The following is a 12015-nucleotide window of genomic DNA, read 5'->3' on the forward strand; positions in this document are numbered from 1 at the left end:
TTGGGAATGGCTGCTCTAAACAATGAGTCAGTTTCTGAAGGTTCCGGATTCAGTTGACGAGCTGTAATATCTGGACAGTTAAATGCACGATGCCTGACAGAGCTCGCACTGACTATTCCCTCAACAGGAGATTGTTTAATATCTCACAATGGGGTTGTCACAGAAGCCAAGAACTGCTAATACTGTAGCCAGTAAATTAGAGAATACCCAAGGCACGGAAAGGAAAGCCAAAACGCAGGGCCATGAACTAATAGTGCGGGAGCCCCAAAGCAAAGCATGGAAATGACAAGCACCAGGCTCTTCAGCACCCTGGGTGCTTAGAAGGGGGTATTGGCAAAAAAAGGTGCCATGTTCCACATGCTTAACCCTTCTCCTCATGGGGGCAAATAGGTGGTTGCTCTATCACTAGTGAATTGGTTTTATTGGTCCCCTAATCAGGTGTGTGTCGGAAAGATAAAAATGTCTATAAACATACACCAGCTAAATCCAAAAATGGGCAGTGATAAATCTCTTCCCCAGAGTCCCTTGGGTAGTTAAAACCATGCCAGGGGTGGGAACTTCTTGCTCAAACACAGTCTGAAAAATCAAGATAATGGGGGATCTGTGCTCTCCCAAACTCTGTCCTGCTATCACTGGTGCACACACAGCACAGGAAATCTCTGACAACCTGAAAAGGAAAATATTAGTTAAAAAGTAATAAAACATTTTCTTTAATGTGTGTTCATTACCAATTTTCTCTTATACACAGGCATTGATGGGCTGGTTAGAGGTATGAGGAACGTTTACAATCATAACACTACCTATTTGTTAGGTGGAACGTGAGCCCTGCTCCTCCCGCTAATTGCCAGCATTCTCCCTTGGGGACTGTGGTGTCAAAAAGCCGATGCCTGCCAACATTGTGCTAGATTGGTTTGGGGCAATCTCAGTTTTTTGGGGAAATCCTCTCAAGATGCCCCCTCCCTGTTCAAGGGCATGCAGAAACGTATAAGCATTGCATTCCTTGAAATATATACCCCATACCCCTAGTGATGAGATGTATACAAGCTGACTGGAAAAAAAAATAAAGAAAAAAAAAACAGAATCATAATCTGTTTACAGCAAAAAGAATTAATAAACATGCAGATAAAGCAAGTACTTTCGCCTCCCTGTTACTTTTCTTGATTTTTAATTTCATGGTTTAATGAACAGTATTTAACTTTTATGGTAAACAGCAAACAAAACAACAAAGATGAATGTGCTGCTGCTGTAACAAGACTCCGAATGTCACACATGGAACAGTACACTTGCTTAACATAAAAGATTTAAAGAAAAACACCAGCCAAAAAAGAAAGGCCTCACACACATGAACTGCATCAAATCCTAGCATTTTGGGGTGCCCAAAAGGCACAGCTGCAATGTTCCAGCCCAGCAGTCATGGAATTCTGCACTTGGGGTATACATTTCTGAATGCATATGGACCTAAACACGAGTACCACTCGGTACGGCATCCAGCTGCCATGTATTTCAGCCTGTCATATATTTTGTCAGGCTGCTGGAATGGGGACTGGCTGGGTGTGCTGTGCGTCCCCCTCCCATGGCAACATGCAGGGATTCTACTACTCTGCATCCGCTATAACTTTTAAAATCAGCACGGAAGCAGAACCGTACAGCCAGTCATTCATTCACACAGATTTATGAATGAACTACAAGTCCTGTCTTCTATCACCACACTGGTAATACATTGGCACTTTCTCCAGCTCTCCAATTTAAAGCTCATATCTAGGCATGGAGGGAGATAAAGGATAAGTCTTCCAGAATCCGGTTTTGCAACTGTGAGCAAAATTCAAAAATACACTTTTTTTTTACCTGCAAATACATGTGCATTTATTCATTTTCTCTAAAAGGTGGCCATAGCATTTACACCACCCATGTGCATATAACCTATCGAGATAAAAATGAACAGTCTGATGAGCTCATCTTACTTTGCTTACTTTAGCGCCTAAACTGACTGACTTCTTGTGCTGCTTCTTCCCCTCACACTCCAGCCCTGCTGTACAGAGACTGCAGGAGGCTGATACCAGGTCAAATTCAGGTACTGCTCATATTTATATTCATATATTCATAATTAAAGAATACATTTAATGATGTATTAGACATTACAGCGTTGCATTCATTTGTATCTTTTATACTTGTCTAGAGTTCAGCATTAAAGTAAAATTCTACATATGCAGAGAAACAGTTCTCTCTAGTCAGTTATAAAAATATTGTAGATTTCTATTTTTTCTGGTCATACATGTGACTAGGTTCCTTAAACTTTCTCCAGCATACTGCTACGGTAAGTTATAGGACCTGCCTGCTATAACTCCACAATCGGTCCTAGTATTGTAAGTACAGAAAACCTGTATCTCTGCATCCCTCAAGATGTGCAGATCCACTAGTAATAATCTCACCAAGAATGATTTTACTTCCAGCATTGTGAACACTTCTGGAAAAAGAGCCAATCACGAGTGGTAAATTAGATTTCACCGGGTATACTATACACCAGAGGTCTTCAAACGATGACCCTCCAGTTGTTCAGGAACTACAATTCCCATCATGCTTAGTCATGTCTGTGAATGTCAGAGTTTTACAATGCCTCATGGGACGTGTAGTTCGGCAACAGCTGGAGGGCCATAGTTTGAAGGTCACTGCTATACACAAATACTGTAATGTCTGCTTTATCTTTGGGATGACATGGGCAGATTGCTCCCGCTTTTTTACCTGCAGCTTCTCTCCATTGTGGATGGAGTTCTGTTGTGAAAATGGGATCATCCAGTTCCCTGAAAAACCTCTTCAACACATCCGTGACATCTTCAACAAAGTTGTCGCTGATGCGAAGTTTGACATTTCGGGCATCTTTTCGGAACTCGTCCATCAGCAGTTTAATCCGAGATTTGGCTCCATTTTTCCGATATATCCCCTCGTGACAAAGACCTGTACAAACATAGCACTATGAGTACTACATACTGAATCCATAGATACCTGGCAGATGTGTAATATGTTCCCGAATCGGGAAAACTAGTCAGTTTATAGTGAGCTGGGCAAATGGTATAATATGCACTAAATTCATGTGTATGCAAGACATTGGTACCTCTACTGTGCCCCCCCAATATTTTTCATTCATATAACAACTGTGCTTTATATAATGTGGAACAATGGCAGAGCTGAAGATAGGAACACACTGAGCATTAGATTCATGAAAGTGAATGTGATAGTCTGGGAAGACTAATGTATCAGCCATCTGCAGGATTTTTTTTTATAAATGGTATTATCTGACTGCTTCTTATGGGCCATGTCCATTTCTGCCATTTTAACACAATAGAAATAAATACAAAATCTCTGACTATACAGTCCATGGCAAGAATTAATTAATGATAGGATGCATATGGAACTTATTAAAGCGATAGACAGGTATAATATATACACGTTGCATAGAATTTGGTCCGACTGGATCATCTATAAAGAATCTTAGAGGTTTAAAGACATTAAAGGTTTAAATACCTTAGAGGTTTAAAGACTCAATTCTCTCCTTAAACTATAACTAAAGGCAAAACTTTTTTTTTAGTTCTGGATAGATTGGAGAGGGATTAGAACGCTTGTCAGTTTTTATTGCTGTCTGTGTCCCGGTTAAGGAGATTCCCCCCTCTCTATTTGTTCTGTTTACCATTATCATTGAAAGTGAAAGTAAATGAAAATCCCAAATTTTGGGTTGTGCCCAGAAAAGTAATAGAGGGGAAATCTTCCAATAGGGACACTGGTTTCCGGTGACCTGGGGGTCCCCAAGGAATTCCCTTAATTTGCAGGGATTTCCTCTCACTTCCAGTTTGGCTATGGGACAGGAAGTGAAGAGACATCTACCCAATGGCCCACTGATGGAGAAAAAAAATCAGACAGGGGTTATAACCCTCCCCTTGATCTATCCAAAAAAAAAAAGTTCTGCCCATAGTTCTGCCTTTAACCAAGTTGAGACCTACAACTTCCAAATTCTACCACCTTTGGTAAACCGATTCACTTCATCACACACCAGATATGCAGATAGAAACAGAGGAGGAACTAACCCTGAACTACCCCTCTTCCCTCTTTCCTTCCTTTCCACCACCATTTCTCTCCATACCTATCTCCTCAACATTTCCCCTTCTGTAGTCCACATTTAAAGATCCCCTCCCCCCCTTTTTATTCTCTGTAGTTAATTTGACCATGAATGTCCTGGTATCAAGCTAAAGCTTTGTTTTTCTTTGTGAATGAACCTTTACAATGCTGTACTCTTTAATATATGTAATATGACACAGACATAATTTACGTACTGATGGTCAGTGTATAGGTACTTATTCTGTATACTCCAATTAAAATTGAAAGGATTAAATTGGCCTTTAGATCACAATTAAGCATTTTGAAAACACACTGTGGGATAAAACCATTTCCACATACCATATAATATTAAACATAATTTTAAAAATATATTAACATAAAGAGAGAATATAATTGCAGTACAGATTTTCAAGATGCTTCACATTGTAAACTATACGCTTCCAGTTAATGGCCATTTCAAGCTGAGAAAAGACTGACTGCTATGTGACTGTCACTAATATGAATATGAATATGAATATTAAACTGCATATGAACCCAGCTGTAATGTAGGACTCTAACGCTCAAATATATGTAATATTTTTCAAAGGGGTTGTGAACAGTTAAATACACAAGCATAACTGTTCATTTTATCTGGCTGCAGTGTCAGTATATTGGCAAGTAATGATCAGGCAGTATAAATAAGACTGGGTACAGGAAACTATTATTAAGTGACATGTCTACACAGTGAAACAGTAAAGAATTGAATGAACAGGTGACATATAATCTGATGCTAGAGCTGCTTAGTGATCCCCCTGTGACTCTTCTTTCTATAGACTTCTTCTAGCACAAACAATCTGCCAGATTTTTTTATTATTATTATTATTATTATACCTAATATATCACTTTAATATATCATGGAAAAAAAAAATCACACTCACCGTATTGAGTAAGGAAAGCAATGCAACTGTCTACAATGATAGGAATGTCATTCCTACTAAGTTGCTGGTCACGTAACATGTTGCCGCTACTACATGCTGCTGCCTGGATATCCAAACTCCATGCCAAAAAATCTGCTCGTGTGATACCCTGCAGATACAGGGTCCTAAAGAATGGAAATAATGTCCAGTCAAGTTTATTTTAAAAATCCAGGTAACCAGAGAACACAATTTGCTGCATTCACACCTGAGAATTTTGTAGCTTGAAGCTCAAAAATAAAACTCCCATTTATTTTAATGGCCCCTGTTCACATCTGAGCGTGAACAGGGGCCATTAAAATGAATCCGATTTTGCTTTTTGAGCTTCTTCGAGCTACAAATCGCTCAGGAATAAATGCAGAAGAATGGGGCTGACTCCACCCATTGATCCCACTGGTATGTTGATATGATGGAAGATAGAAAAAAGAGGAAAGTCCTGTCAAATGCTCAATATAATTAGTAAGACCAGACAAATAACTGAAGTATTTGAAAAATAATTACTCCTATCCTGAGTCTCTCTCATGACAGTAAACCAATCAGATCAGAGGGTGCAGGTAAACCCATTATTATGTGGACATGAACAGGACCAGAAGAAGAAAATTACAATTAGTATCTGACAAAAATTTCTCCTCACAATCCAGTGGAATTACCTGAATACTATCCACCTGAAACAGACATAATGTGTGTGTGTTTTGCTGGAGTTGCCCTGTAAACTGTAACACTATTTATATAGTTACAAGTGATTTTGAAACATAACAATTAGATAAAGTGAAATACAACTTTTGTGAGATAATGCACATTATAAATGGTAGGATTAGGTTATAGTTTAACTATTTTCTGCTGTTCTGAAGAATGGCCACCAGGTGGCAGAGGAGCACCATGTAAAATCTTTAGACTCCTTTTATAAAGGCGTGTAAAAAAAGTAACAGAAATTAACATAAAAAGAAAGAACTTAAACATACCTTCCTTTTTCTACAAGGATTAATATATCTTTCTTTTCAGAGTTTTCTGCAGCTGGTGATACAGCTAAACACCAAGAAAGAAACAATGAACAGAATCTCATTTTCAATATTTTACACAATTGACATGAACTGAAGGCACAAACACTTTTATTTAAATATATGCCTCAGTAGTTAGGCAGGATATGAATTTATCTATAAACCCAGATATTAGATTGTAAAAGTAACAATGAAATCATTGCTGTGGCAAAGCTTTATGCTGGATTAAAGTAGAAATGCATATGGCTTTTGTATTTAGAGAATATTTGGTTAGCCTGGATATTAGTTTAAGGCTGGGTTCACAATATTGCGAATTGGATGCAGTATCCCCGCCCCCATATCTCTGATGCGGCTCTTGTGTGAATTTGCCTGTAGGAGCCCTGTGTTTCTTTTGGTTCATTTCAGGTCCAAATTCAGCCCAAAATTCAGGCTCAAATTTAACCTGAAACGATGAACCAGGATGCACAGGACCCCTGCTGTGAGCCGCTTCGGCATCCAGTGTGAACCGAGCCTTATTTTAGGCTGAATTCAGACCTGAAACGGACCAAAAGACACACAGGGCTCCTGTGCAAATTCACATTGGAGATATATGAATCGGCTCCATAGAGAGTAGGTCACATTCTCCTGCTATTGCGAATTGGATGCGGGATGCCTGCATCCAATTCGCAATAGTGTGAACTTAGCCTTCAGGAAAGCATTTGGCTTGATAACACATTGAAGATAAACTGATATTTAATTGGTTATGTGTTTAAGTAAGCATCAGACAAAGGGTGGTGGTCTTAAGTGTGTGCAAGAAACAATATCCTCATTTCTTTAAAAAAAATGTAATTCCATTTTCTTTTTTTTTTTTTACTAGGGCACAGAAATACATGTTCATATATCTTAAAGTGCACCTGTCCCCAGACTATGGAGAAGTAGTTTACATATTTTAACAAGCTGTAAAAGCAATATAAAACAAACCATCTATTTCCATGTGACTGTCATCCGATCCGCCGGACAGATGAATCCCCTTCTGTCTGTTTTTAACGGACAGGATCAGATCGGATTTCGGCAGGTGTCAATGGACGCATGTCCTTTGATATACCCCGCTCCATAGAGAGCAATAAATGGTCCAATTGGGTCCCCCTCAAAAACTCAAAGGCAGAACTGATTAGTCCGTCATTGTGAAAGAGGCCTAAGATTTCAGCGGCGCGGTCATGAATTTTAAACACTGATTTCTCCACAATGGCTATTAACTATAGAGGTGAGTGAGGGCTTCTTTTAAAATGATTCTACTTCTTGCACAAAATATGTAAGACTATACTTTAGTATGTTTAGTCTGGGCACACGTTAATTTTAAGTTTATATATGTTAGCTTTGGTCTAGTAATAGTGGTGACTGGCTGGGAAGCGGTTATCAACCTTTACCCCAAAAACTGAGATGCATTTTAGAATTAGGACTTTGCCACAAAACATGCACCCAACTAACTGAGGAGGACCCCACCTTTATTCTGGTACCTGAGGACAGGTGCAAAAGTGGTGGCACGAGACCTACCTGCTTTTTCCCTGAATAAACTCCACAGGCCTAATGAGGCAGAAATCGCTTTCCCTTCTGCATGTTTGTCTGTCCCTAGAGCACTTCATCTCAAGAAATGGCAATGTTTGGGTGCCTCATACACCCTGTTCTTCATGACCCCTGTTCCAACTGAGGTCATGTGTCACATTTGTAGAAATATGTCTATAATACTTACTGAGCTCCTGGAGCTGACGTAAATTAACGCTGTCCTCTGCTCCATCCTGTTCTTCTGGACAGATAAAAAGGTGACTTTTCTGTAACAGAAAGAAGCCTTCCATCCACTGATCTGGGTTCAGCATTGCTTTGTAGCGCATCTTACCCACTCGCTGGAACTCATATCCTAGCAGACAGTGGCAGCTGATTGGGGTGAACCACTGCATGGAAAGAAAAACATTTGTTGTCACAAGTTTTAGAGAATAACCCCTTAAAACTAAGGAACAACTCCTGCGAGCATGGATAGGTGGAATTCAGTGCATTATGCAAACACACCCAGCCCAATGACCCTTTTTCAGTAGATTCCCCAGTTGATATGCTATGTACTATAATCTAACACTGGGCGCTTATGTATAAGAAAGATATTCCACAAGGATGACCGTATAAATGAACTACTGCTCTTTCCTTGTCCAGGCACAAGCTATGGAGAATTATCAACGAAGCTATTGAGCTTAAAAGGAGTAGAAGAAGGGAAGTTACTAACCTGACTGTACTATATAGTTGGAGTGCCTATATCACAAAGCTGAACAGAATTTGACATTTTCTGGCAGGTATATTTGTTCGTATAATAATTGTGAATGTAGCTGGTATACTAGAGTTGTCCTATAATAAATAACATTTAAGCTCACCTTCCCAATTGCACTTGTCCATGTTTGCAGTGTTTCAGCAGCATCAGTCCCAAACTGGTGCACTTTTTCACAAGCCAAGACAATTTCAAATGTGTACCGAAACCTAAAATGTTAACACATTTTGTATGAATGATTATGCATTCACGTGTTTTCAAATGTGGAAAATAACCTACATTCTGAAACAGTTTTGGGCTCCTGGGTAATAATAAACTGACTTCCAAAATGGCACATTGTATTAAAGCATTACACATTACTATTTATTTGTACACACTGGTTCTTTGAAGATCAGTTAAGCTGGGTACCATTAGAAATTGAAGGTGCCCATGTCAGCCACTTCCCACCCATCATCCTTCAATTAAAAATCTGAGCAGAAAATTGCCGACTGTATGGCTGCTGCATCCAGTCAAATGCAGCTGCTGCTTCAATATTCTGACAAACACCCACTGAAGCTGTCGGAATTCAATAGCCACAGAGGGAGATTCCTCCATCAATACTATATACCATGGATGGGGAATATGTTGATCATTTTCGTTCAGCCCACAGGTTGAATGAAAAAAGTCTAGACCTGTACACCAAGTCTATGGTGCTGAAATTATAGTGCAGGATGGATATGGTGTTTCTGGAGACAATAGCTCTGCGGCTTGAAAAAGTAAATATGACATTCCAGGGATTGTTCAGTGTTAAGCACAAATTGGGATACAGTTTAGTATTTACAGAATATTTTTTGGTAAAGGGATAAATTAAAGGATAAGTTCACCATTGGGAACATGTTACATTTTCCACCTGTTTTTTGGGTGGAATATGTAACATGTTCCCATTGCTGCAGCCTCTCCCTGATCACCGCCTGGCCGCATCATTAATGAATGGATGTGAATGGAAAGTGAATGGGAAAACTAGAACTACCATCAGCCGCAAAGATTTCATTGAACTACCAGAGCACTGGTGAGTGCTCTAGGTAGTTCAATAATGGTTCCTGTCACTGTGTAACTGCCTGCCCATACAAGGTACGAGCAGACAACTAATGACGCATACACGTGGTCGGACTTTCCAATGGAAAATGTTTGATGTGAGCTTGTTGTTGGAAAGTCCGACAGGTGTGTATGCTCCATCGAACATTTGCTGTCGGAATTTCCGGCCACAAATGTTTGAGAGCAGGTTCTTAAATTTTTTGACAATTTCACTTGTTAGATAATTGTGTGGCCTCACAACAGAACATGAAATAAGGATTTATACCTAGTATACCATCATCCAAATTAAATGGAATAGAAATTTGAGAGTCTGGTCCCCAACCAGAACCTACAAAAAGAGGGGGAGCATGTGGACTATCTCGGTACAGGTAAACTATGTAAATTATGTAACATACTTTATCTGTACCGAGATAGTCCACATGCTCCCCCTATATTTGTAGGTTCTGGTTGGGGACCAGACTCTCAAATTTCTATTCCAATTTCACTTTTTGTCGGAAAATCCAATCGTAAGTCTGTCGCACAAAAGCTTACGCATGCTTGGAAACAAGCAGAAGGAGCTGTACTAGCTATTGAACTTCCTTTTTCTCGGCTCGTCATACGTCTTGTACATCACAGCATTCTTGACGTTCAGAATTTCCGACAACATTTGTGTATGCAAGACAAGCTTAAGCCAATATCCTTCTGAAAAAAATCCACGGCTTTGTTGTCTGAAAATCCGATCGTGTGTACGTGGCATTAAGCCCCATATACACTATCAGATTTTCTGCTGATTTTTGTCTTCAGATTTACCAAAACCATATAATATGAGGTCAAACCTTAGGAGTTTGTATGCAATCAGGCAGGCCCTTGCACTACATTTTTTGGTAAATCTGAAGACAAAAATCAGCAGAAAATCCGATAGTGTGTATGGGGCTTTACACTGACAGTCTGCAGGAACCCTGCATTTACACTGATCTGCTGATCGCCTGTACAAAGCCTTCCAGGCTCCTAATAAAACAAAATAAAAGAAATGCACATTTTTTTTACCTGCAAAAAGATGTGCATTTATTTTTTATTTTTTTAAAGTGAACTTCCTTTAAAGCTAAAGTTGAATCTCCTTATACATAGTTGCCTTCCTTGGTTCTCCTTTACCCTCCTAATCAACATGCTAATGAAAATTTTAAATAGAACCTTGTTTCACACCCAGTGATGTCATCACTGGGTCTCTATGCTTTGCTAAGCAATAAAGGCTGATCATGGCAGGCAGAAGGGGCTGGTAAGTTGCTGTATATACTGTAGCTTCTTGAAAACATCACAGCACCCTACCTCAGTACTCCTCCCAAGCCAAGAGCCCTCAGCCATGATGCAAGCAGTTGGATGATTCTTGGGAGGAATTTTACAATATTAAACTGCCCTAATGAACAAGTATATGTCTAGAGGAGTAGATATTCCTAGGCAGACTTTATTTGCATGCAGACCATTCTAGGTAATTTGTGATACTGAGCATATATTATTGAAACAACTAGTTGAAACAACTAGAATCCAATGAATGAAAACGGTGCATCAGGGTCAGTAAGGCTGGGGAGGAAAAAGCAAGATGATGCTGGACATCCTTAAGCCAGGAAATGCAACAGACTCTATCTGACTTGGGAAGCTTCTAATGCACACTGAGAGGAGCTTACAATGTGTAGTGAGTTCAAAGTTAGCGATTTTAGTACAAGAGAGGAGCCTGGGCAATTTTGCAAGACTGAAGGTAAGGCTGGAGGTTTAGGAATCCATCTTGTGCCCATCTTGTGCTAAGGGTAAGTGTTAGGGGCTCTAAAGGAATCTTTTACTAAAGGGAGAGGTTCCACACAAACAATAGATTTTTAGTTTTCAGGAATTTAATAATAAAAAATAATAATGATATCGTGATTTTGGGATATTGTTATCAAAATTTCAGAATTTTATAAAGTATATAGAACAAAAACACCCTACTATATCAGTAAATTCATATCTGTTTCTCTTCTTACCCTAGTTTAGTGGCTACAATGTAGTATATTTTCTAATTGAGGTAGTTCAGAAAACTATACCCCATTTTGGCCACTAGATGATGCAATCAATCATAGAAATGAATCTGTTATAGAAAATATGCAGACAATGTGTTCAGATTGCATGAATGTGTTTGGTATTCACCCACAAATGTTATATAAGTGAACCCCTTAGTTTTTAATTCTAGCCATTAAGTGAGATTGTATTCCAGGATTGACACAACTGACTTTTGTAGAAGGAGCCAGACTTAAAATTGTTGACCAAAAAGCACCTGCAGCCAATCAGCTGCAGGCACTCTTGCACTCTTCGGGTATCCTAACAGCCAGCGCACGTGGTTGTCAGAATACAATGTCCTAGCAAGGGGGATTTGTCCATCCACACCGTTTTTGTATAAGGAAGAATATGTTAAATATCTGCAGCCTGTAGACTGAGCGAAAGAAATCTGATATGCATGGCGAGCCTTAGATTACTGTACATCTGTAGGGATAATCTAACCATGAAGAACATAAAGATATATTGATAAATATAGTATATGTTATCTACAGGTACTTTCTGTGGTTACCAGAAAGTGGACCTTACTGCA

At 39.3% G+C, this 12015-nt stretch overlaps 1 protein-coding gene across 2 annotated transcripts in view; it reads right to left on the reverse strand.

Annotated features, from left to right (window-relative positions):
- ARAP3 (ArfGAP with RhoGAP domain, ankyrin repeat and PH domain 3) overlaps positions 1-12015 on the reverse strand; it is a 149892-nt gene that overhangs the window by 55614 nt on the left and 82263 nt on the right. For both annotated transcript variants that reach the window (XM_077474240.1, XM_077474239.1), the window contains exons 16-20: positions 8455-8557; positions 7788-7986; positions 6023-6086; positions 5025-5188; positions 2740-2952 (exon numbers count right to left, since the gene is read on the reverse strand). In XM_077474240.1, the coding sequence (XP_077330366.1) occupies positions 2740-2952; positions 5025-5188; positions 6023-6086; positions 7788-7986; positions 8455-8557 (743 nt within the window). The remainder of the gene's footprint in view (positions 1-2739; positions 2953-5024; positions 5189-6022; positions 6087-7787; positions 7987-8454; positions 8558-12015) is intronic.

This window comes from Lithobates pipiens, unplaced genomic scaffold (assembly GCF_037356315.1).
Source record: "Lithobates pipiens isolate NorthernLeopardFrog02 unplaced genomic scaffold, aLitPip1_a1.2 Scaffold_8, whole genome shotgun sequence".
NCBI classification, from domain to species: Eukaryota; Metazoa; Chordata; class Amphibia; order Anura; family Ranidae; genus Lithobates; species Lithobates pipiens.